The sequence below is a fragment of the Pelophylax lessonae genome, assembly GCF_965119305.1.
Source record: "Pelophylax lessonae genome assembly, chromosome: 12".
NCBI classification, from domain to species: Eukaryota; Metazoa; Chordata; class Amphibia; order Anura; family Ranidae; genus Pelophylax; species Pelophylax lessonae.
This window is the reverse complement of record NC_138779.1, coordinates 118,642,211-118,669,186: the sequence shown is the minus strand read 5'-3', so window position 1 is coordinate 118,669,186 and position 26,976 is coordinate 118,642,211. Positions and strand designations below refer to the sequence as shown.

Below are 26,976 nucleotides of genomic sequence, written 5' to 3'. Positions count from 1 at the left end.
CCTTGCTGCTGCCAAAGTGCAGCGTGGAAGCACCCTTATACTTGCCTGTCCTTCTGCCAGATTCTGCTTGAAACCGCACAGCCACTACTATAGTCTCCCAACGAGGCAGCTTCCACACATACTTTGAAAAATGTATTCATTGGTATGTCGAAGCCTCTTGTAATGCATCCCAATCCCATACACCCAGCTGGGGGAATTTGTGAAGCCTCAGTGAAGATCTGGCAGGAGTACTGGTGAACATGTGTTGTATATTGCAAAGGTTTAGTACCAGTGATTCACTTGTAAAGATTTCATAGCAAGCTATTTATACTGTGTGTGGGTGTATATTTAGGTGTATACTTGATAGTTTTCATTGGTATGACTTCCGAAAATTTTAATCACTGCATAAATTTTAATTCCTTAAAATGATGACTGTTTGCTAGTGACTGCAGAATGAGGAAATCGTTGAATGATCTCTGACTTGGGAGATCAAGCAGTCATCAATGTATGTGTTGGACCTGTGACTTAGGTGAACTTTCCAGTTCTAGAAGTTTGTGATACACACTATTCAAATCAGTGCCTGCCCTTGATGATGCTTAGAAACAAATCTCTACCTTTGTCTGCACAATCAAGGGCTGTTGAAGCCAAAGAAATCTCCAGTATGTTTGAACTACCATAGGGAATAAAACATATAGAAGAAACTCTTTGCATTAGAGCCTGATTCCATGCACTGTTAACTCTGCATGTATAGTCAGTTTTTAAGGCCAGTTCACACCATGTATTTACAGTATCAAGTTGTCTTGCGTGTCTGTGTTGGCTTTAGTGTAGAGGCGATACAGCAGACAACAGATGCCCCATAGTAAGTTTATGGGTGATGTCACTGCTATCTTTTCTAACCTGAAGCCAGCCGCTGAGATCAGGTGACCAGTAAGTGCTTAGCGTAGGTAGTTATAAGACTCTTTCCTTTACAGCAGGGGTCAGGAACCTTTTTGGATGAGAGCCATGAACACCACATATTTTCAAATTTAATTCTGTGAGCCATACACTATATTTCAGGGGTCAGGAACCTTTATTTCATATTCCTATTCATGGGCCACAGCTATACAGTGAGTAGATGGAGCCGTGTGAAAGTGTGTGGAGTCCGGTCGGGAAGAGAGCAGGCTGGTATGCAATGAGGCCGGAGTGGTGAAGTGCCTGCAGGCCTGCGAGTGATGGAGGTGAGTATTAGGCCCTGAGAAAATGCCGGCCGCTGAAGGCCTCAGAAGTGGATGTGAGCGGCACCTCCCGCGGGTCCCCGGGTGTCTGAGGGGTAGGAGATCGTGTCTGTCGGCGCACAGGGAGCGGATGGCAGATCTCCATATAGGGTGGTGATTGCCAAGGTCCTCAGGTGCACAGCACAAGAGCTGGCGGCGGTACCGCGAGTAGGCCGCGGGGTCCGTAGCGCTGCAATCCGGTCACCCAGAGACGGAAGTCAGGGTAGCGGTGGGTAGCCCACAAAGTGTCCTGTCAATGGGTGCAGAAATCTCCTTGGTACCGGGCACAGCTACGCGGATGGCACAGGATTGAGTGGTAGAAGCGGCGGAGCTCTGGGATTACACGTCCAGCCTGGCTCATGTCCTTTGTTAAAGATTTGTCAGCGAGTTGGAGGCAGCCATCAAAAGAGCCACAATATACTTAAACAGCAGGACTTGTCGTATTTTGCTGGTACGTATGTTGGTGCTCCCTGTGCTTACCAGAACCTATGTAGTATTGGAGGCTCTACAATGTGCACACTTGTGTTTAGAACTACAACCTTATGCCTAGCCATCCGAGATTACACAGCCAATAAGACAGGAGCCGCTGTCAATCACTGTGGAGGAAGAGAGGTGTGTGTTTGGCTCTCCCGCTTGCTCTACCTGTGTGCTGCCCTGGTAATGACTGCCCATAAGATTGTAGTTCTAAACAGCATCACACATGTAATACTCCATAGGGCCTGCCTTGGATATGCAGCACCCGCCTACCTGGAGTCAGGGGTAGGATGATTAAGTTCAGAGAAGAAAAAATTATAAAAACAGCAAGAGCGTGTAAGCTTTACCAGCTCTTTATTACATAAAGTGTTCACTAACCGAGGCCAATCACTTGACTTGTTTTATGTAAGGGTTTACAACCATTAACTTTAAGGCCCCACACATTACATGCAGACAAATGTGGCTGCCATCGGCTCATTTGTATAGGCTGAAAGGCTGTTTGCATACACTTTTGATTCCAGTTGCAGGAATCTGCTGTCAGGCCCTAATCAGAGGTTTCTTTTGTAGTTTGGTGTTACTTTTTGATTGATACCTATGAACTTCACGAGTTTCTTTAAGCATTTACAAATGATTTTCTTTGCTGTTTTCAGAATTCAAACGTTGAAAACCTACCGCCACATGTAATTCGCCAGGTTTACAAAGAGGTTTCTACTTTGACATCTGATCCGCCAGAAGGAATAAAGATCATTCCCAATGAAGAAGACATAACTGATGTGCAAGTCAGCATTGAAGGGCCAGGTTGGTATATTGTGTTTTGTAAGGGCCCATCTCTATATGGTCAGATTAATTTGATACTTTGAAGCAGTGTAATGAGATAATTACCTCTGAAGTAAACCTGCTAATACTTCCAGAAGACTGTACAAGCATAACAGAATCTCTGGCAAATAAAACATTCTTGTCAAGTTGCTGCTAAGGGTACTATTTTTAACCACTTGAAGACCAGGCCTTTTATAGCACTTTGTTTACAAGTAAATATCAGAATTTTTTGCTAGAAAATTACTTAGAACCACCAAACACATATATAAAACATTTTTTAGCAGACACCCTAGAGAATAAAATGGCAATCGTTGCAATTTTTTTTTAAACACAAGTTTCTTTCGTTCATTGATGGACACAGCTCCTGTCATTGACCATTGGGTTATGCTGCCCCTACAGGAGTAGGACACTAGGGAGTAAAAGTTCTGGCTACACCCATGGGCAGTCCAAGGGGGTATACTCCCTCTCCCTGCTATAGTCACTCAATTTTTTTTTCTGCTTACTCAGGAGTAAGGACCCTAGTTCCTTGCTGGGATATTTAGTCCTAGCAAAACATTTTTAGATAGAACCTTATTTCCTTCTGCATTTTTCCTGTGAGATCTATCGACTGCCAGACTGGGCGATGGGCTGGATAATCTAGATCCAGTGGTCACCCCTGTCTGGCCAGCGAGTGCAGGCCTCAGCTCCGCGCTACGTCGGCCGCACTCGCTGGCCAGACAGGGGTTACACCTCGCGAGGCCGCTTACAACCTAGCCTCGGCCTGAGTCACAAGGTTCCTCCTGGCCGTCAGCGCCCCCCCCCCCCCATTTCGATGGAGGAGGATCTGTCTGGAGTGGTGCCCACCTGGTTCCTGGTATGGTGAGTAGTTGTCCCCCTACTACCCCTGGAGGGTTTTGGGAGGGACGTGGGCCTCTCCTAGGGACAGTCGGTTCCCCTCCTTTCCGCAGGCCCCCCCCTTGCCAAATTCCTCATCCTGCTCCCCCACATACGCTGGGAATGTGTTTTTTTGGGGTGCTAACTGGGGGGTTTGCGCCACCGGCGACCAGAGTATCGACTGGCTGGGGCTCCTCCCAGGGCTCCCTGTCATCCCTGGATCTGTCCAGAGGCCTGGTCTCCTGATTTCTGGGTCCCTGTGGGCCTCGTGTGGCCTTAATTTTGTTGTAGCCTTGTGTATTCCTATACACAGCGGCCAGGTTTCTGTAGTCTGGAGGGAATTTTCTTGTGGTTTGCATTGCAAATAGCGCCGGCCATGACAGTGGAGCCCCATGGGCGGCGATTTTGGCAGTGGGAGCCCCTCTTTATCCCCTGGTGCTAACTCCTTGATCATTTAGCTTCCTGATCGCCGCACGTGTAGTGCAGATTCTCCTGGTGGTTGCAGGTGCCTGTGTTGGTGGGTGGTGAGTCTGGTGGGGTCCTTCCCCTCTCTGCTGAGGATCGCTCTGTGCCTTGTGCTTGGCGACTGGGTGGTGCTGCCAGCGTGGTAGGGGTTGTCCCTTAGCAGTGTTACACTTTGTGGGGTCCCCCTGGAGACTCATGGAGTCTTTGGAGCGTGTTTCCTCGTCTGATCCCCTCTCTGAGGCTGCGGCGCCCTCCGGGTGCCAACCATCCATCAATCTACTGACGGTGGTCCCGGAGTCCCTTGTGTCCCGGGTGGTGGCGGTGGCGGCGGCTTGCGGCATCGGGGCTGTCAAAGCGCCTTCCCCTGCCTCATCGGACGTAGGTCACCCTGCTGGTTTGCAGATTAAACAAGGCAACCATGATTCTGGTGGAAGAATCCCTGGCCTTTAGGGATCCAGAAGGCGGAGGCTGTGTTTCATTGCCCTAGTGTCGCAAGCTGACCGAGTGTACTAAGCTCCTACACCATGACCTGGAGAGTGAACAACTCCCTCCTGCCTTTGCTGAGCTGGCGGGTCAGCTGGTCCAGGGGCTGCAGTTTGTGATGCCTCTTTGGATGTGGCCCCCCTGATGGCTCGCTTTTCTGTTTTGGCGGTGGTCCTTTGGCGTGTCTTTTGGCTCAAATGCTGGTCTGCGGACCATACTTTAAAAAGGTCTTGACTGAGCTCCCTTTTAAGGTGATCGTCTGTTTGGAGCTACCCTGGATGACATTTAAGTCTCGCTTGGGGGGAGAGTACCTTTTTTCCGCAGGCTACTAAGGGCAAGGAACCTTGTCATAGACATGGACCTTCCTTCTCGGCTCATACGTTTTTTGTCCCTCAGGATCGACTGACAAGGGCTCGAAGCATTTCAGGGACTCTGGTGGATTCAAATGACCCTGGTCGGTCAAGCCGAGAGCAGGATTCTCCAGGGCTGCGGGCAAGGCTTCTTCTGCATGAAGGTGCGCCCTCCCCCCGTATCGAAGTAAGGGGATGCCTTTGCTGGTTTACGGTTGATGGACCTCTCTTGTGCACGATAAGTGGGTCCACAGTCATTCGGTCCAGGTACAAGAGTGAGTTTCCCCAGGAAGGTTTTTTCCTTCCAACCTGCGCCTGTCTATGGACCAGTTGCAGGGTCTGGAGCAGTACTAGATCTGTTCCTTCTAGGGGATAGACCGTCCTGGTTCTGACTTCGGAACTTTTTAGCGTTTTTACTCAAACATGTTCAGTCCCCAGGAAGGAAGTCAAAGTGCATCTAATCCAGGACCTCAAGGTGCTGAACTGCTTTGTGTGGGTTCAGAATGGAGTCCATTCGAACAGTGGTGGCATCCCTGAATCGGGGATTTCCTTGCCTGTATAGATATATAGATATCAAGGATGCCTATCTTCACATTCTAATATGCGCCAGTCACCAGCGTTTTCTCTGCTTTGGTGTGGGAGAGGAGCATTATCAGTTTGTGGCGTTACCCTTTGGCCTCGCCTCTGTTCCTCGGGTCTTCACAAGTGTTTGCTCCGGTGCTAGCCTTACTACGCCAATGGGGGATTGCGGTACTGGGCTATTTGGACGATCTTCTGAGAGCTCAGTCTCCCTCTGATCTGGTGAAGAACCTGAAGTTTACAATATGACGGAAGTTGGGCTGGATTCTGAATCTTCAGAAGTCTGCCCGTTTTTCGTCCACAAAGCTCCTTTCTCTGGACAAACTCCAGAAATTGCAGACTGCAATTCACCTCCTGCAGTCCGACAAATGATCATACAGTCGGACTTCATATGGGTGCTGGCCAGCCTATTCAGCTGGGGAGACGTCCTCGGCAAGCATTCTGCTCAGGGGATCTGGACGCTGGAAGAGTCCAGACTACCCATCGATATCCTGCAACGCGGAATGATCAGACTGGATCATTGGATGGATCCTCTTCAGGGATGCCAAGTGTGCATTAAATCGGACAGTGCCACGGTGGCTTATGTCAATCACTAATGGGGCACAAGAAGTGCCCTGGTGGTTCTGGAGGTAGCCGGCATGCTAAGGTGGGTAGAACGGTTAGTTCTAGCCCTCTCCACCCTGCAAATTCCCGAGGTGGAAAATTTGGGAGTTGTTGGACTAAGTGGGATGGTCCCTTCATCAGCTGTCTCTGGTGGGGCACTCCTGAGGTGGATCTGTTGGCGTCTCAGCTTAACACAAGTACAGAGGTTTGTGGCCCGGTCAAGGGATCCTCTGGCAGACGCCACAGACATGCTGGTGGCCCTGTGGGGGTCAGTATCGTCTGATCTATGCCTTCCTTCTCAAGCTTCTGCCCAGACTCCTACGCAGGATCGAGGCAGAAGGGATTCTGGTCATCTTAGTGGCTCCGGACTGGCCTCGCCGGGCCTGGTACGCCATCTAGTGTGCGCGTGGTTGCCGACGTCCCTTGGAAGCTCAGTCGGGATCTGCTGTCCCATGGACCGATCTTCCATCCTGCTTTTCTTCAGGGTGTCGGACATTTGGTTCCTCCAGTGCGGGCTCCGTTGTTGCCTTGGGATCATTGGTGCTTTCAGCTCTACAGAAGTCTCCCTTTGAATATATAGGGATATTCCCCTGCTTACACTGTCCCAGAAGGTGGCCTTTTTGGTGGCTATACCTTCTGCGTGTAGGGTGTTGGAACTGGCGGCTTTATCTTGTCCACCTTATTTGGTGATTCACAAGGATAAGGTGGTTCTTCACCCCAGTCAGTCATTCCTTTCTAAGGTGGTCTCTGACTTTCATTTGAATGAAGATGTTTCCTTCCCTGTGTCCCAGGCCTAAACATCCTAAGGAAATTGCGTTGCATGCCTTGGATGTGGTCCAAGCAATTGGGGTGTACCTGGTAACTACAGAGTCTTTCAGAAAGTCAGACTCTCTATTTGTACTCACGGATGGACCTCTTAAAGGGTTGTCCCCTTCCTCTGTGACCAATTCTAGATAGATGAGAGACGGTGGTTCAGACCTTTTCCATAGGGTGTCAGGTTCCACCTTTTCCTTGTCAAGGCGCACTCTACCAGGGCGCTTAGTGCCTCCTGGGGTGTGAGTGCCGCAGGTTTGCAAGGCGGCACACTTTCACAAAGTTCCATAAAGTGGATGTGTTGGCATCTGCGGATTCTTCCTTTTGGCCGCAAAGCTTTGCAGTCTGCTGATTAGAGGACCTGGTCCTCTTTGAGGGTGTATTGTTTTTTTCAGGGGGGCTCTAGTTTTGGTTGAGCTCCTGTTTACCTGGTTGGCTATAGCTAGCCTTGGGTATTTAGTTCGCTGTTCCCACCCTTCATGTTTAACACTGCTTTGGGATGTCCTGCGGAAGATCAGGAGCTGTCCGTCAATGATCGATGGAGGAAATGTGATTTTTGTCTAACTGTAAAATCCATTTCTCTGATGTGCATTGATGGACACCGCACCCACCTACCCCTCTGTGGAGCTGGATTTCTTCTGACACTGTTTGTAACAAAACTGAGTGCCTATTGCTGAAAGTGGGAGTATACCCCCTGGGACTGCCCATAGGGGTAGTCTAGCTTTTTTTTTTTTTCTGCCTAGTCATACTCCTGTAGGGGGCAGTATAACCCAATGGTTAAGATCAGTAGCTGTGCTCATCGATGATCATCAGAGAAATGGATTTTATGGTTAGACAAAATCCCATTTATTTTTATTTTTTAAACAAAATATCAAAAGTTGGTTTTTGCTTTTACAGGTAAAATATTTGGGTGTCTTTTGACGTAGAGGAACGGATTTCTTTTACAAAGGATGTTTACCTTGTAATAGGAATAAAAGTGATAGAAAAACAAAAAGGAAATGGGGAAAAAAAAATTAAAGCACCCCCATCCCTCTGTGCTCACATGCAGAAGTGAGCACATACCTAAGTGGTGCACGCATATGTAAAAGGTGGTCGCACCACACATGTGATGTATCGCTGCGAAAGCTAGAGCGAGCGCAAAAATTCTAGTGCTAGACCTCTAATTTTTAACGTTTATAGCGTCGCCTATGGAGATATTCAAGTACCGTAGTTGCCATTTCACGAGCGTGCTCAGTTTTTAAAGCGTGACATCGTCTTTCATAATATACAAAAAATTGGGGGATATGTTGTCTTTTATTTAATTTATTATTCATTGCAATTGAATAATCGCTACAAAAATGCTATGTAACATAATGCAACAATCTCAATTTTATTTCCTAGGGTTTCCAGCAAAAAATACTGATTTAAACTTGTAAAACAGTGTCCGAAAAGGCCTGGTCTTCAAGTGGCTTCTCAAACATTGTAGTCATTTAAAATTTTCTAAAATCATTGTACACATTAGCAAGGCCCTCAAAATATATTCGGTGGTAACCTAAAGATCTTTTGTGCTGTGTACTGTAGCTTCCCTGTCTGGCCAATGTCCTGTTGGCTAGTGGTAGGAAGAACCAAATGAAAGTGAGAGAAGTGGGTATCTGACATGTGAAAGATGGCAGCAGTGGCCCCAGATCTCTAACACAGCAAAGTTTAAGGATGCTGGATATAGTTTAATTTACTTTAGTGGCAGAAAATTCCAAAACCATGATGCTGGAACTTTTCTAGTTATTACCTTCGGGTGGTAGACTGGATTTGTGCCTTGCTGCCTTTCATAATAGTCCATGACAAACACTTCCTGACTCCAAATGACGGTGTAAGGTAACTCCGCTTTGACCTGCTTTCTGTTCTGTGGTTGGTGTCAGAAGTGATGTAGGGGTTGGCTGGAGAAACAGCTTTTGTTCAAAGTGATGATGCCTGTTGCTTGACTTCAGAACTTTTGAGTCAGACCTGGAACAAGCACACTGTAAATAGGTGTCAGAAAAGTCACTTCCTTTTCTCTATACTTGTTCTGGGTATCAGGCTTAGGCAGTGCTAAAATAGAATCGGCATGACAGCCAGAGAAACTAGTATTCAGGTGGTTGCAAACCCGCACATATACCCAGTGAAGTGATTTACCTCAGGTGATGGAGATAAAGCAGATCCTGTACCTGTATCTATAGCTCTTTCCCCTACAGCTGAATTTGCACAGGATCTCCGCTCTGAAAAGCAAGGGGCGGAGAGCTCTTAGAGCTGATTGGAGGGAAGTGAGACACCCCTCTTCAGACAAGAACAGAGCTGAGGCTGTCAATCTGATGGAGTTCCCTCCCCTTTTCACCATTTTTCTGTGTCAGGAAAACTTGTCAGAAGTGATTCTTGCTAATAGCAGAGGAAGGAAGCAGCAGAGAGACATTACACTTAGTGTTCTCATTTGAGACAAGGCAAGGTTTACAATCACTTTGAAACCCAACTCTGGTTGCTGTGACTTAAAATTGTTTGGACCAAAGTAGCCCACGCATAATTCCTTCACTAGAGCAGCCCATACACGAGTCATTTTTTAATTTAATTTATTTTTTCAACCAGAGGATAACAAAAAAAGACTTGATTCCCCAATCCTCGCACTTTGTGGATGGGGGAATCCCCCCCCCCCCCCATAGAGGTATTGTATTCTGACAGTGGGGAGACTTCAAAAGTGACAGAACATGGATCGAAAGTTTGACCGATCCCTGCTGAACCAGCAAAAATTCGATCCATGCCCAGTATTATGGCCACCTTAACATCTGCTTTTTGGGTGCCCTATATAAACTGTAGCCTCTATATTCCAGCAGCAGGATGAGAACTTTCCATCCTGCTCCCAGAACAATTGACAATCGATTTGTGCGAACTGAAATGGGGACGTCCTGTCCTGCTCCCCAAGAAAAAGTCAGGCTAAATGCTGCTCAGCCATTCACAGGAAGCTTTGTATTGTATGCATAAATAAAAAGCTTCCTCTGGCTGAGGTGGAAATCTTGACATCCATCTGCTCTCCAACTCGGCCAGAAGATTTGTATTTATAGAATACAAAGCATCCTTTGAATAACTGAGCAGCATTTAGCCTGACTTTTTTTTTTTTCTTGGGGAGCAGGACAGGACGTCCCCATTTTAGTGGTGGAACACAGCACTGTATACAGTAAACCCAGCAGATACATATGTAGCGAAGGAAATAGTTTGTTTAGGCCAACTTGGCTCAAACAAACTAAAATCACAGTAAACATGGAATGAGACTTTAAAAATCAGAGCACAAAGGCCATGTGCAGAATTTTAAATTGACTTTATTTAAATACTTCACATACTCACAACAACCATGTAAACCAAAAAGCATGTAAAACACAGCATCTGTCCAGGTATGGATCCTCCTGAGTCACTGGATACCAATGACCAACTGATGGACCCTTAAAGCAACCTGCTCTCACGGAATCAATTTTGCCCAATACTGATAAATTTCTAGGGCCGAGTCCTCTTCCTCAAGGATGACCGCCCTGCAGAGTGTGCCTCACTAGCACTTTTGAAAGGTCCTCAAGGGCAGTCCCCATTGTTCTCATAACCGAGTTCCCTTAAGTGACAGTTTAAATGTATTCTACTTGGGCAATAGCGGTTTGCAAAATACCTAGAACAACGTATTAAAAATATTTGCCAATGTTCATGTGACCGTTTTTTAATCATTTATCATATGTGAAGTAGCTGTGTTCTGTTGGCTTTAATTTTAGTGAAAAAATGTAATATTTGCGCCTGTATTTAACATGTGAAATAAGGTGTCAATCATTAAAACAATGTGTACATATGTGAATTCAACAAAAATGAGGATAGCAGCACCTAAATATATTGCACATAACAGAAAATACCATGTATTAAAAAAATATGCACTTATCCAAAACAGTGCTAAAAAAATATTAAAGGGTGTTTTACAAAGTGAAATAATTAAACCAAAAGTGAATCCATGGTTAAAGAGAAAAAGTCCCATGCACAAGATAGTGTGATGAGATGTAGAGTCCCAAAAACCATTTAGAGGTGATTTTTCCTGTATAAAATTGTGAACCTACCTATATACCCCGTGCTCCACTGCACACAAGGATTTGCCTCTTACCAGATGGCTTGAACTTTGCAGGTCTAACACAGCCTTTTTGCAGCTTTTTCAATGTCAAAAAGGCTGTTAGACCTGCAAAGGTCAAACCATCTGGTAAGAGGCAAATCCTTGTGTGCAGTGGTGCACGGTGTATTTAAATAGGTTCACAATTTTATACAGGAAGAATCATCTCTGAATGGTTGGGAATTTACATCTGATCACACTTATCTTGTGCATGGGACTTTTTTCATCTATTTCACCATGGACTTTTGGTTTAATTTCACTTTGTGAAACATCCTTTTTTAATTGATGCTATTAGTGGTGAATTTTTTTTTTTCTTTTTTAAGCACGGTTTTGGATGAGCACATTTTTTATATATTTTAGTGAGTGGTAACTTGCTTATCTAATCAAGTTCTTAATGTGGGCTACCTCTTCTTCTTTTTTTTTTTTTTTCCGCAGCCCAGGTGTTTTTCTCTATCGTTCAACAGATGCAGCCCCATCTAGTCAGACTATAGGGTTATGCTCCTCCTATCAGAAATGGGCACTAGGTAGGAAAAAAGCTTAACCACACCTATGGGGCTGTCCCTGCAGGCATAACCCCACACACCCTGCTATCATCAGTTTGTTTCTGCCTAGTTTAAGGAATAGGACCTAGCTTTCTGCTGGTCATTCGGTCTTCACTATTATAGAAAAGTTTGTTAGTTTGGGATTTTTTGTTTTAACTAGTTCCTGAGGACCAAGTTCCAGAGAAACTATAGGCAACAGCCGGCTGAGGTTTTACACTGGATAATTTAGATCCTTAAGGTCTCCCAGCCTGGCCAGCGAGGGTGAGTAGGTTATAGTCCAGAACTAGGCCTCGCCACGACAGTGCCCTGATGGATGGGGACGAGCCTGCGGGTGGACCGTCTCGCTGGAGCGCACACGACCTGGAACGGCCTAAGTCACAACTTCCCCTTGGCTGACAGCACCCCCATCCCAGGCTGGGAGGTTATCTGTTTCGGAATAGCGCCTACCTGGTACCATGGTATGGTAGGTAAATTGCCCCCCCCCCCCCCCAAAAAAAAGCCCTGGCGGTCTCAGGGAAGACGTGGGCTCTTCCCTTGAATAGTTAGACCTTAGGGGCTCCCTTGGTTCCCCTGGCACCTAGGAGGACTAGTCCTGTGTACCCCTCAGCATTCCCCTACCCCTAGCAGGTTTTTAACTTGGGGGGGCAGTTGTTGCACTTATTTGAGGGGGTGACTTGTCCTGTGTTGGACCCTGGGCAGGGACCTTCCGATGCCTATTGTTCTGGGCCCCCTTTTGGTGGTCCTGGAGACCGCATGGCGTGCCGTGGGGGGGCCACCAGTTTGCTGTGGATTATGATTTTTATATTGCCATTAGTTTATATGGGCAGTCATTTTCTATAATTCCCCATTGAGAATGCATGAGTGAGCCTTTTCCTGAGGTCCATAGGCTGAACAGGCATGCGGCATGGCTTTTTAAATAGAGGCTGAGTTTTCTCCTCCTCTTCCTGTACAGTCAGTCTGTTTCGTTTTTGCACAGATTATGCTGGAAGTCTCCTCTGTGGTCTGATGTTTTTCTTCATTTACTCTATTATCTTATAATCTAATAACCAGAGATTGTGAGCGCGAGCTTATAACAGTGGGACCGCGTTTTTGGCGGTCTTGGAGACACTGCCCGATTTTAAAGTGTAACATGGAGTCCCAGGATATTTTCACCTGCAGACCCCCTGGGAGCTATTGCGGGATCTTCTGGTTCTCAGTCTCAGCCAGAGATTGCAGCTTTTTTGCAAAATTCGATGTCTGAGGTAGATTTTGTCATTGCTAGTGCTGCCAGCCGCAAACTCCCTCCGCCCTCCCCTCCATCTTCGGACACTGAGATGACATGGCCGACGCAGACCACCCTGAGGGGTCGGTGTCGTCGCATTCTGATGGTAGATGACCTGTCAGCTGCCGCGCTTTGGTGGAAGCTCTGATAGTTTCAGTGCAGGAAACTTTAAAATTGGCTGATGAACCCACAGCGCGGGTACGTAGGTGCCATTTGGCTCCTGTAAATCCTGCAAGGTGTTCCCTTGCCCAGAAAGGTTTCATACTATTGTGGATAAACAATGGCGTCACATTAAGCACATGTGGTGCCTAAGCATTTTGCACTCAGTTACCCCTTTGCAGAGGCAGTGTCCGCTAGGTGGATTGTACCACCAAAAGTGGATCCCCCGGTGTCAAGGTTGAATAAAGCGACTCTGGTACCGGTGGAAGAGTCTCCAACTTTTGCAGACCCCGTGGAAAGACGGGTGAAATCCTTGTCCCGCCATTTACACGGGGTAGCAGGCTCCCCCCTGCGGTGTTGGAACTACTGGACCAGTTGGCTCAAGCCCTGGTGTTCAGGTGTGATACGTCCCTGGATTCAGTCCTGTTGGTGGCCAGGGCATCGGCAGTGTGGATTGCTATAAGGCGCATGGTGTGGCTAAAAAGCTGGTCGGCAGACCAGGCTTCGAAAAAGGCCTCAACTGATCTTCCCTTCCTAGGGGAGAGGCTGTTTGAAACCTCTGGACGAGTTGATCAAAGGTATCACGGGGGGTTAAGAGCACTCATCTTCCCCAATCCTCCACGTACTAGGCAGGGCCCTTCCTTTAATGCTCAAAAACGTCTTTTCCGTGCCTCCGGGTTGCAAGAAAAAGGTAAATCATTCAGGCCTTCTGGGGAGTTCCAAGAAGCCGTGGTCGGGCAAAGCAAAGACCGGCCAATCTGGACTTGCAGACAAGTCCTCATCTGCATGAAGGGGCGCCCTCTCCCGATTCTAGAGTGGGACGTCTTAGTTTCTTTCTGGAACCCTGGACCTCCTTGATTCAGGACAAATGGGTTCATGAATTGATCCGTTCTGGGTACAAGATCAAATTCCGGTCTCGCCCATCACAGGTTCTTCCTGTCCAATATTCAACTATCCCCAGTCCGGTTAAGGGTCTTGCGAGGGGCAGTACACTAGTTGCTGTCGCAAGGAGTGATTGTACTGGTTCCTTTTCAGGAACGTTTTCAAGGTTTTTATTCAGACCTCTTCAGCCTGCCCAGGAAAGGAAGGCAAGGTGCGTCCCATCCTCAAGGCCCTTAACCGTTTTGTGTGGGTACAGACGTTTCGTATGGAATCCTTCCGCATGCTGGTGGCGTTGCTGCACCAGGGAGACTTCTTAGCCTGCATAGATATCAAGGACGCATATCTACACATTACTATTTACGCTGGACACCAGCGGTTTCTTCGCTTTGCGGTCGCAGATGAACATTATCAATTCGTAGCGTTACACTTTGGTCTCCGCTCCGAGTGTTTACCAAGGTCTTAGTACCGGTATTGGCATTGCTGCGCCAGCAAGGGATTGCGGTACTGGGGTACCTAGACTATCTCCTGTTGAGAGCGGACTCTCCTTGTCTTGGGGGATCTGACGGTCACTGTCAGAACTCTGCAGGATTTCGGTTGGAACATCAATTTCATGATATCCGCACTGACACCTGTCTTGACTTGATTGTCTGGGCTTAATTCTGGGTTCAGCCTTAAGCCAAGGTGTTTCTTCCCCCGGACAAGCTGCAAAAGTTGCAGGAGGCAATTCGGTTGTTGGCGAACAATCTGTCTTCTGAGTTTTCATGCGAGTCTTGGGTCTGATGGTATTAACCTTCGAGGTGGTTCCGTTTGCTCAGTTTCATACCAGACCTTTGCAAAGGGAGATTCTTGTCAAATGGAACAAGGATCCAAAGTCCTTGGACTCGGTTAAGCCACAACACAAGGCCTGCTCTGTTGTGGTGGATCCAGTCTCCAGCACTATGCCAGGGCAAGTTCTTACGTTGTTTTGGACAGTAGTAACCATGGATGCTAGCCTATTGGGCTGGAGCGGGGTGCTGGGGAAGCTCTGTGCCCAGGGTACCTGGACGATGGGAAGAGTCGAAACTACTGAAGTTTTGGAGCTCAGAGCAATAAAGCTTTGTCTGAGCCATTGGACAACTTGTCTGAGATTGTCCGGTTCGGATTCAATCAAACGCCATGGCTGTGGCTTATATCAATCACCGGGGGGGCACCAAGAGTGTGTTGGTAGCCAGAGGTGGCTGAGATTCTGGCTTGGGCGGAATAATTTATTCCAGCCCTCGCTGCTGTACACATTCCAGGTGTAGAGAACTGGCAAGCGGATTACCGGAGTTGTCAGGTGTTGGATTAAGGGGAGTGGTCCCTGCACCCAGAGGGGTTTCATCTCCTGTGTTCAGTGGGGGACTCCCGAGGATCTGTTTTCTTCTCGCCTCAAAAAGGTTGAGATTCTAAGCCAGGTCTCGATCCTCTGGCCAATGCCACAGAGATGCTCTGGTGGTCCCTTGGGGTCAGTATCGGCTAATTTATGCCTTTTCTCCCTTGAAACTCCTGCCGAGGCTTCTGCGCAGGATAGAGGTGGAAGGGATTCCAGCCATTCTGGTGGCTCCGGACTGGCCTCGCCGGTCTTGGTATGCAGACCTAGTAAGGTTGGTCGCCGATGCTCCTTGGGGGACTTCCTCTCAGGGAAGATCTATTGTCTCAAGGTCCAATCCTCCATCCTGCTTTACAGTCGCTGGCTTTAATGGCATGGCTGTTGAAAGCCAGGTGTTGAGAGGTCTTTCTGATTCCTAAGCTGTTGAAGACTAGAAGGTCTTCTAGGAAGATAGATCATCGTATGTGGAAATCGTATATTTCATAGAGTAAATCACTGAAGGTGCACCCTTGCTTGTTTTCAATAGCTAGGGTCTTGGCTTTTCTGCAGGAAGGAGTTGAACAGCAGTTGGCTTTGGGCACTATCAAAGGCTAAGTGTCTGCTTTGGCTATATATTTACAATGTCCGTTAGCTACCAATGCTTTGATTCATACCTTTATACAGGGAGTGTGCCATATGGCTCCTCCGAGAAGGTCCCCGCTACCTCTGTGGGACCTCAATCTGGTATTCTGTTCAATAGTCTCCTTTTGAGAACATTCAAGAGATTTCTCAGCTTTCGTTGTCCTAGGTTGCCTTCTTGGTGGCCATCACTTCCGCTCGCAGAGTATCTGAACTGGCGGCATTGTCCTGCCACTCACCTTATCTGGTGATACACAGGGATAAAGTGGTACTTCAACCTAATCGGTCGTTTCTTCCTAAGGTTTTCTGATTTTCATCTGAATGAAGACATTGTGTTGCCTTTACTCTGCCCTAAGCCCAAACATTCTAAGGAATTTGCATTGCACTCTTTGGATGTGGTTTGGGCAATGAGGGTCTGGAGACCACTGAGTGTTTTAGAAAATCAGATGCTCTTTTTATCCTTACCAAAGGATTTCGTAAGGGATTGGCTGCATCTGCGGGCACCAGATCAAGGTGGATCAGGCAGACAATAGCTTAGGCTTATTCACTGAACGGTCACGTTCCTCCTTTCCCGATTAAGGCGCATTCTACGAGAGCGCTGAGTGCCTCTTGGGCTTTTCGCCACCAGGCATCGGTGCGAAGTCTGCAAGGCGGCAACTTGGTCGTCTGTGCATAAGTTTACAAAATTCTACAAAGTAGATATGTTGGCATTTTCGGATGCTTCCTTTGGCCGCAAGGTTTTGCAGGCTGCTTTTTAAAGAGAACTGTTTTTTTTTTTTTTTCTCTTTGAGGGTGTGTTTTCAGGGTAAGCTCCATGTTACCTGGTTGGCTAAGTTTAGCCTTTGGGAAGTTACATTTCTGTTTGAATATACTGCTTTGGGACATCCCTATAGTCTGACTAGATGAAGCTGCGTATGTAGAACGATAGCGGAAACTGGATTTTTGTAAGAACTTACTGTAAAATCCTTTTCCCTGAATTTCGACAGACGCAGCACCCGCCCCTCTACTTATAAGTGAATGGGATTTTTTTTCTATTCTAAACATTGCTTGCAACTAAACTAATGGTAGCAGGGTGTGGGGTTATGCCTGCAGGGACAGCCCCCATAGGTGTGATGTTTTTTTCCTGCCTAGTGCCTATTCATGATAGCATAACCCTATTGTCTCTGACCTAGATGGAGCTACGTCTGTCGAACTTTAGAGAATAGGATTTTACGGTGTTATTAGAAAAATCCTGTTTTTTTTTTTTTTTTTTTTTTCGTGAATGGTGATTTTATTGCACCATAATTTAACTTTTATTTCTTTTATTTTGTACATAATAAAATATTTAGTGGTAAATATCCTATAACCCCGTACAGTGTCTTTTCCAGTCTGCAGATTTTCAGTATTGTTTTTTTTGGTTTTTTTGCAGAGGGAACGCCGTACGCAGGTGGTATTTTCAGAATGAAATTAATTTTGGGTAAAGATTTCCCAGCAGCACCTCCCAAAGGATACTTTCTCACCAAAATCTTTCATCCGAACGTTAGTTCCAATGGAGAAATTTGCGTCAATGTTTTAAAAAAAGATTGGAAGGCCGAGTTGGGTATAAGACATGTTTTATTGGTGAGTGTGTAGACATCTGTCTTGGGTTTTAGTGGTATGCAGCTAGCAAACTATGACCAATCACTGCCATGAGGGCAGGAGGAATAATCTAAATTCTAAACTTGCGTTGGTCCAGCTTGGATTACATGTTATCAATGTGTCCCATCAGGAGGGCCACTGGGGATGCTGAACTTGACTGTAGTCTGTGCCACATACAGTTGGCACTATCCTTTTCAGGTGCTGCTAGAACTTGCAATGTGTAAACTGAACACAAGATTTTTACCTTCGCCATTTAGCAAATTTCTTGCATTTACAAGGTATTCTCTGATTGGATTAGGACCTTGGCTGCAAGGAAGACAAAGCTGGACTCCATCGACTATGCAAGGCTGCATTTAGCTTTGCATAGGTGGGGTGAAATTCCTTTTTAAGAACAATGAAAGGAAGTTTATCAGTAAACTACTAATACTAAACAGGAAAGTTGTGCTTAGCAATAAATTCACCAAGTATGCAAAAGTAATGTGTACTGAAAAGGTTTACTAAGCTTTGCAGTGTAAAGATTTGGTAAAGATCTGATTAATAGCAAGTTTTAAAAGCCTTGCTTTATGGATATATGTAATCATATTCATACTTATATCTAGGATCACCAGACTATGGTAGTAATGCACATTCTATAAGGCTAGCCCAATATGTTAAAGCGGAGCTAAAGTCCACAAACCTCTTGCTGGCATAGATGACCTCTTAGCCTTTTCCGGGTGCCAGATCTACTGTTGTCTTGGTTGGGCAGCGGGGGATCAGGCAACCCTTGTGTTCCTGTGCTGAGGTATGCTGAGATTGTACTCTGGGCTCTGCATGCTCAGCTTAATGTATAGTCTAAAGAAGATTGCAAACAGGCAGTTAATATATTCCATTTTTTGTCTCATGCAATAGTCTGCTTACTCGGTTTCACTTTTTTCATCTAAAATGGATTTAAAGTAGAACTATAGGCAAAACTTTATCATTTTGGAAAGTATATGGGAGGAATATAACCCCTGTAGGGTTTATTTTTGCCATCTTTGTCCCATTAGGGAGATTTACCTTCACTTCCTGTCCCATAGCCAAACAGGAAGTGAGGGGAATTCCCTGTAAATTAAGGCAAAATCTTGGAGACCCTAGATTTGCCAGAATTGGTGTCCCCATTGGAAAACTTCCTCTTAATTTTCTGGGGACAAACCAAAATTTGGGATTTTCTTTTACTTTCACTTAGAGCTGCATGATTGTTTAAAAAAAATCATGATTTCGATTGAACCCCCTTCACAATCTTAATCCGGCATTTCCACAATTCAGTGCAGAGCCGTTCTCCACTCAACTACTCAAATCTACTGTCAAACTTTGCTGGTTTTTTTTCTTTTTTAAATCACAACATTGCTCAGCGTTGAGACAGGTAAGACTGTAGCGCTACAAGATCCAGAACCCTAGCGAGCTGTAAGGCGGCCAGAACTTTTTGTAGGCACTTGTGTTTCTGCAAAGCTGTATAAATTGGAGTTTGATCATTTAAAAGCCATGTTTACCTCAAGAGTGGGCACTTCAAATTAAACAGAATATAATTTGAGGCTACCGTTAGTGAGAACCTCACCAGCAGGTAGATTAATAATGACCTATATAAATCTAGTTTTCTTTTAAAAGTTGATGGTGATCCTGCCCTTCCCACCTCCTGAAATGTCCTATTAAACGAGAAGGCTACCCTTCACATTCATGGTCCAGTAGGTAGACAGGAATCAAGCTCATCTTGTACGGGAAAAGGTGGCGCTGGCGTCCAGCTTTATCATGCACAGTTGTACAGGCTTCTCACCTGTACTGAAATTGCTTACCACCTTCTTACAGCACTTCCCACAGTGTGGATTAAAAACTGCATTGTCTTGATAGTCTGCCTCATTTTCTGGTTTGAGGATGTCCAGCATCTTCATACTCCTTGTCCCCAGCTTAAGGCCTCATGCACACAGGTTTTTTACAGCTTCTTTTTGGAGCGTCAGGCTTTTTTTTTTTTTTTTTTTTGCAGTTTAAAATTGCCCCTTTATGTTCTATGGCCTCATGCACACACAGGCTTTTAGGAGCTGTAAGTAGCATAGGCGTTAAGCTGTAGAAAAAAAAAAAAACCCAGGGCCAGCGTGTTTTGTAGCAGCAGCGTTGAGCTGTTATAAAATGCCTGACGCTGCTAATGGCCGCATCCAGCGTTAGGCCACGACAGATGTTTTTAAGCTGTAGTAGTTGGATTTGAGGTTGGAAACTAGAAGAGGGCAGAGGAAGGCTGCTAAACGTGGCTAAAACGTGCATTAACGCCAATACAAAACGCTTCAAAAAGCAAGTTTTTACAGCTGCTGTGCAGCTTTTTTTTTTCTCCAAACTCCATGTGCATGAGGCCTAACTGTCCCTGGCCTGCCCCTTTAATTGGATTTCGATTTTTTAGTCATGCCGATTTGGAATTACCCACTGTGGTCTGAAAGCAAATAACAGCCTGCATAGTAAGGTACAGTCCTCCAGACTAACATCCACTCATCGGAGGAACCAGGGAAGCCGACACTGTGGTCATCCTGACTGTGGTCATCCTGGCTGTGCTCATAGGCATTTTGGAGCCCCGTTTAATAGCAGCGTCAGCAAATGGATCTACCTACTCAGAAGCCTTGTTGGTATTAGTGTAGTATTAGAACTTTGGCAGCATGGGCAAAGGAGTCGTTAAGAGCGATGAGGCAGGAGCTTGGACAGATGGATGTAAGGTAGTATTACATCAAAATTACTCTGCTGGAATGTATGCTTTAGCACCTCTAGGAGCTTACCTTTAGAAGCCTTCCAACTTTATCCTTGCCTCTGCAAAACATCACTGTCCCCTATTTACTATGCTTTGCATGAATGAGCAACTCCCCTCCAGCTTGCAACTACTGGCTTCAAAACATACTGACTGCTTGCTAGCTTTTCTATCCTGCCAATATATACTATGAGATAACCCAGGACTGGATGGTTTTCTCAAAGTACTGTTACTGTAATTTCCACATTGAACAAGGTAATTTTGATTCAAAGCTGAGTTCTGTCCGCGACCCCCCCCCCCCCCCTATTGTTTCGGCTGCCGCCATTGCTGGTAAGGAAACCCGACGGTGAAGCCTTGTGGCTAAACAAGCCGGTTCCCTACTGTGCATGCGCGAAGTGGCCTCTTAACTGGCCCAGTAGCAGTGGGAGGAGAGAGACTGAACTGCTCACACTTCACTATGGCGAGGTCTGGAAGTGGCGACAGGGTACCCGTCAAACAGGTACCTGCTCCCCCCTTCCCTGAAAGGTGCCAAATGTGGCACCGGAGAGGGGGAGGAATCGGGTAAGCGTAAGTTTCACTTTTGAGTGGAACTCTGCTTTAAGGGCTAGTTTACACCATGTGTTCCAGTGCTTTTTTCTACATCCAAAACGCATAGTATTCTAGGTTACATGGTCCTCAATGGCATCATTCACACCAGTGCTTGCAGTTACAGTTCTGATTCCAGAAAAAGCTACACTGGGAGGAAGTAAAACGCACCTACACACCAAAAACGCATCAGACTCCAGTACAGTGAAAAAGCAACTGGAACACATCCGAAAATGCGCATGCAGAAACACATCTGGAAGGGATCTGGAGGACATTTTTGGGATGTGAATTAGCCCTCTATAGGCAACCAGATACCAATAAATACCCTTCCTTGGAAATATCTATTCAATCTATAAAACATCTTTGGGTTCATTAGTGTTTTTTATGTATATCAGGCATAGTTAATAGGGCACAAATGAAATGCGTTGACAGTGTCCTGGTTTTTTACAAAGTCATATGGAGAACAGGCTCTGTGGTAAATATATTTTCTTATGACCTTCACCGTCTGTGTTGTGGACAAGATGGTAAATTGGAGGGTAGGATGTATGTGTGTATATATTACCTAGAAAAGGTTTAGAGCACCGGTCTGGTTTATTGCGATCTCTGTCCCTTTAGGGCATTTTAAACCTGTCCTTTATCACTGAGAGCAAAAGTAAATTCTAAATATTGGGTTGTCGCAGAACAGGAATAGAGGAAATCTTCTAATGGGGTCACTACTTCTGGTGTTCAGGGATTTTCTCACTTCCTGTTTTAGCTATGGGACAGGTGAAAGGAAACCTCCGAAATGGTATGCAAATGGTAAGCATAAAACTTACAGGGGTAAATACCCCCTCACATATTCAATTCAAAGTGAATAAAGTTTTGCCTTCAGAAACGGCAATCTCTAAGATGACCGCTAGAGGGTGTTTTTACAAGTCTGTACATGCAATAGGCCAGTGTTTCTCAACCTTTTTTCAGTCAAGGCACCCTTTACAAATGACGGACAATCTCGAGGCACCCCGCTCTAAAATGTAAAAACTATTCTAATAGTTTTACACAATGCAGCAACATCCATAAGTCCAAGTAGGATACCCAACGTTATAGGTGTTCTTCCAATGCAAATACACTTTTGCACACTGGTACAGACTAGTATTCCAATGTTTCTCTTCTGCCTCAGTTTTTATCGATCACTCAGCTAACGTGACCCCAAAGCTGATGGGAGAGGGGCAAGGGAGGGTCAGACAAGGAAGCTTGCTATGTAAAAAAAGAAATTGCCGCACGTACAGGAATTCCTATTGCCTTTAATTTCCAAAGTGATGCCGCCAAAGACACCAACATAGGGTCACGTAGACGCGCTTCACACATGCATTTTGTGCTTAATCGTGATTAAGCACAAGATGTGTGAAACGCGTCTACGTGACCCTATGTTGGTGTCTTTGGTGTCATCACTTTGGAAATTAAAGGCAATTGGAATTCCTGGATGTGCGGCCGTTTCTTTTCTTACCAGTTTTCCACGGAGGCGGGCTGGGGCTAGCACTCTGAGATATTCCACCTCTAATCTACCTTCACACCTGGAGCAGCGTTTTCTCCCTTCAGTATAAGGAAGCTTGCTATGCAGGCGACTGACATCCTCATCAGCTTATGATGTCATTGGTCGTTAGGATTCTAGCAGCTAGAAGGTTGCAATGGTTCACAATGAAAATCTGCGGCTTTGTGTAACTAAAAAGCAGGCTTCAGCCACACAATGGTTTGTATACAATTTTTGGGCAATTTTTAGGCATTTTGCCAAGGAACCTCTGAAGAAACCTCAAGACACCCCATGGTGCCTGGGCACACTGGTTGAGAGAGGCTGCAATAGGCAGACGTGGAACAGCAAGTTGTTAAAATGAGGTATGCTACATAGCTTTTAGGTGAACAGCTTGTACTGAACATGAATGGCACAACTGTAGATTTAAAATGACAGCACTGTATTTTTTTAGACCATAAATGAGGATCCTACTATCTTTCTCCCTCTTATATCCTATTTTTTTTTTTTTTTTTTTTAATGGGCAATCCTGTACCAATAATTGTACAGATTGTAGTGTATGGTCAGCCTAAAGCCTATTACACATGGGCTATATGTCGGGTTTAATAAACATTTGGCCCATGTGTGTAGAAGTCAGCTATTCGGCCAGCTTCTGTCAGGACAAGCATGCTGGAAAACCAATGGCTGAGAGCACTAACCAGAGTGTCCAATCAAAGCGAAAGATTGTCCAATCTTTGTGCAGTCTGATTGTATAGTGCATGGCCCGTTTTTAGAGGTGAATTCAAGGGTTTCAGCCACTTTGTAATGTTGGCTTACTTTGTGTGACATCTACTGAGGTGCATGTTAAGTATATTCCTGCAGTATCGATCATTTTATTTAAATTTGTGTGCAGCCCTGTAATATGGCAACATACAACTCGATTGTGAAAGTACAAATATGGGCCTTGTGCATAGTTATTGCTTGAACTTGTTTAATCACCGTCAGACCTGCCCTAAAACTTTGAAAAGGGTTGGTGGCTGAGAGGAAATATCTCCAGTTCGTATTCACCTGTCCAGTTCAGTCAGGTTCTTAGGACCCAAGTTACCGAAGCTGGTGCTGTCATCTTATTCTTGGAATGCCTCCCCCCAGTATTGCGATGACTAGTTTAAAAGGAAGCTATGGGAATAGAATGGGAACAGTTACTAGCTCTTGGTTGATCTTAAAGGGCTCATTCACACCTGCGATTAGGGCATCTGCAGTTTGCATTCACCTGTGATTCAATCTGCCAGTTCTTGCTATTGGAATCTGCGGTCTGGTTCTAGTTGCACTGTTGCAGGTGTGAATGAGCCTTAAGGCTCCAGTCACTAAGTGAAGCCAATGGCTTGGAGCAAATACATAAGTTAAGTGTTGGGGTAAACTTCTGCCCGAATCGCCTAGGTGATCCCATTGGAAGTGGATATCTGTCAAAAACGAAGTACTAGCCCCCCAAAAACATTTACAATAAGGAGAGGAGGATAAGTGGATCTTTCCTTTTTAGGTGAAGTTCTGCTTTAAGTCTTTCAGTTCGCGTTTGCGTCAAATATATTAAAGACGTTTTTGTATACAAAATTCTGTATTTTTTGTTAAACTTTTGAAGGTTTCTTTCACTAATGTTTGTATTTTTTTCTCTTAAGACAATAAAGTGTTTGTTGATTCACCCAAACCCAGAGTCGGCATTGAATGAAGAGGCTGGTCGTCTCTTACTGGAGAACTATGAAGAGTACGCATCCCGTGCAAGACTCATGACAGAAATTCATGCACAGAACTCATCCTTAAGGGGCAAGGATCCTACGGACCCCTGCTCCTCTGCATCAGCAACAGGTGCTCTTGGCGATGGACCCATGGCCAAGAAACATGCTGGAGACCGAGACAAGAAACTTGCAGCTAAAAAGAAAACGGACAAAAAGAGAGCCTTGAGGCGACTTTAAGTTGGAAAAATAAAAAAACATTTACCCAAAGGGGCAGGGAAGTATTCAGGTCAAATTATGTACGAGGACTTAAGACCAAGTGGGGAGGGCCGGTGAAGAAAGTTTGGGGAGCAATTACATCCATATCCTTTTTTCCCCATTTTTGTTTTGTTTTTTACAGCCTGCTTTTTGTTAGTTTTTTTTCCAATCTAAGTTATTTAAATTATAAATCTATTAAATACGTTTTTTCATAAAGCACTATGTGCATACATTTCTCTTTAAATGTTGGAAAATATGTACTGTACATGGCTGAGTATCTAAGCCAAAACCAGAAAGGTATACTCAATGAAAAATGTGCACTTGCCTGCATTGGCAGTAATACTCTGCTTCGTTCTGCAGCAAATGTAAACATACATTAGAATTCAGACTCTTTCCTTAGAGTGTAGAACACCATTGTTGGAGATGATTGACCGCCTATGTTTGTATGCTTCCCCTTGGTGGCTATTGAAGACTGCAGCAGAATTATGGTGGTGCCCAGCATCAATTACTGCTATACTCAATTATAGTATATTTTTAAAATGTATTGCCAAAATAAAAAAATATTCGGTTCTGTGAAATACATGCACATTTCCCCATGTGTTCAGTATATTGCAATGCAGTTTTTAAAAGACAATATGGGCAGATGTGCTAGTATAAATATACTTGCATGTTTGCCTGAAATCCAGTATGTTCCTAACTTTGCACTGGCAACGATTCATCTGCTGCACTGAAATCCCAAGCCATATTGCCACACCTGCCTGAGTTCTCGAACTGCTGGATTAAAGAGCACCACCTTCTTTTCTCCTAACACACAGGAGCTGTGTTCTGTAATCCTGTAGGGGAGAAGTCATGGAAAACTAGCAGCAAGATTTCTGCGCAGCATTGTCAGCTCACTACTGGAAATTGGAGTGCACTGGCCCTTTGGCAGCATCGGGAAGTATTTTTCTGTATTTGTTTTGGAGACCCAACATGGGGAAATGTGCATGTAGTGTGATGTACTAAATGATTTTTATATTTTGCTCAGGCGTACACATTAAAGAATCTGTTCCGCTGATCACAAAACTTAAAGCCTCGTACACACGCAACGATTGTTGGCCGACCGATCGGCCGTCTTTTGTCCAGTGTTTGAAATGTGCTCTAGACTGCACACAAATTTTATTGGCCAACAAAAACTAACTTCAGAAGTGATGTCATGTGCTGGTTAACTTGCTGTGTGTTTTTTCTTCTCTGAGCATGCCCAGTCTTGCTCATCTGATTTTTGTCTGCCGAAATCTGTACTGACTGACGAACGATCGGCCGTTCTGTTGACGGCCAACAAAAATTTTATAGCATGCAAACCAGATTTTGTTCGGCCGAAAAGTCGGTCGGTTGTCGGAAGCATCATACTAACAAGCCGACAATTGGCCGATCGGACGTTGGCCAAAAATTCATGGCCAACAATCGTTGCGTGTGTACGAGGCATTAGTTCATCTAATCTGAAATAGCCTGAATTATACAATTCAAGAATCTTTTTTTTTTTTTGGCGACTTTCCCAAACCACCTTTATTTCTATGAGGTGTGTCTAATAACGAGACTGATTAAATACATAAAAAAAAGGATAAGTTATCAATTTAATGCCTTCAATATATTCCTGATTTGCACTAATACATTGCTGCAGTCTTGTTTTCCACTGGTCGAAGGCATGGAGAAAATCAATTTGTCAGCTGTTTCAACGCCTCCACTGTTTTCTTCTTTACAGCATCAACTGACTCAAAACATGTCCCTTCAAGCACTGATTTAACTTTTGGGAAAAGAGAAGTCGCGTGGTGCTAAATCGGGCAAATATAGAGGATGTTCAAGTGTTGTAATGTGCTTGTCGGTCAAAAAGTGCTTTGTGAGCAGGCTCATTGTCCTGGTGAAGAATGAAACCATTTTCCCACAGTTGCGACTGATTTTTTTTTTTTCTGAATTTCAGATTTATCTAAACTTCCTTATAATAATGCTGGTTAACTGTTGTGCCTTCTGGAACACATTCTTTCAAAACTGCACCCTTGATATCGAAAAACAATGAACATGGCTTTAAATTTTGGACCTGATTTGACAAGCTTTTTTTCATTCTGGGTAATGACTGTTTTCCAACCAAACTTAGCATTTTTTTCAGCACACTACAGAAAACAGAACCAAACTAAATGGCGACTCTCAATCAACTGAATGTCCTAGTGTTCCTGCTTGTCATGCAGGTTCAAACATGTACCAGGTCACCACGCATGCAGTTATAACCGGTTATGACTGCTTTGTTTACTAGGTGGAATCAGTCTCGTTATTTAATTGACATACCTCGTGTGTGTGTGGAGGGGCAGTGTGGAGGGGCAATGTATTACTGACCAAGTAGGCAGATGGTTTCACATTCATAACTCTTGCAGCTAGCGATTTTACTGAGGCAAGAGCGTATGCAGCCAACTGCCTTCATGTGACTGCATATACAGGTGGACCTACCCCCCGGTGCAGGGAGGACCAGCACCTAAACTTTATCATCCAAACATGGCATCTCTCGTATATCATTGGGCTGAGTGGACCATAGGGGCAGCCCAAGCTTTGTAATTGATGGCGTAGTGAGACAATATATTGCAGTGGTTGTATTTGTAGGGAGCAGGAGCCCACCAGACTATCTGAGCTTTGTATGCCATGTGATGTTCCTCTGAGGGCCACTAAAAATGGCGCACTATCCCTGTGTGATCAGCAAATTTGCTCTCAGCTTCTCGCTGGCTTGAAAATCCTGTGATTCAAATGTGGGTGCTCTCCTTTCCTCCCCTCTTGAGGGAGGATGAGGTGTCAGAGGAAATCCTTTCAGGACGAGGAAGTGGTGGATGTTGAGGATCTGGAATCCTCTGTGGACGAGTCCTTCCAGGAGGTGTCTGCGTTGAGGGCTGTCTCATACAGAAGACCATGGTAGG

The 26,976-nt window shown here is 45.2% G+C and overlaps 1 protein-coding gene across 1 annotated transcript in view; it reads left to right on the top strand.

Annotated features, from left to right (window-relative positions):
• UBE2S (ubiquitin conjugating enzyme E2 S) overlaps positions 1–24,262 on the top strand; it is a 29,945-nt gene extending 5,683 nt beyond the window's left edge. Inside the window, exons 2-4 of the mRNA XM_082273239.1 lie at positions 2,357–2,504; positions 17,042–17,232; positions 23,732–24,262. Coding sequence (XP_082129365.1) covers positions 2,357–2,504; positions 17,042–17,232; positions 23,732–24,025 — 633 coding nt within the window. The 3' untranslated portion in view covers positions 24,026–24,262. The remainder of the gene's footprint in view (positions 1–2,356; positions 2,505–17,041; positions 17,233–23,731) is intronic.
• The last annotated feature ends 2,714 nt before the right edge of the window (positions 24,263–26,976 follow it).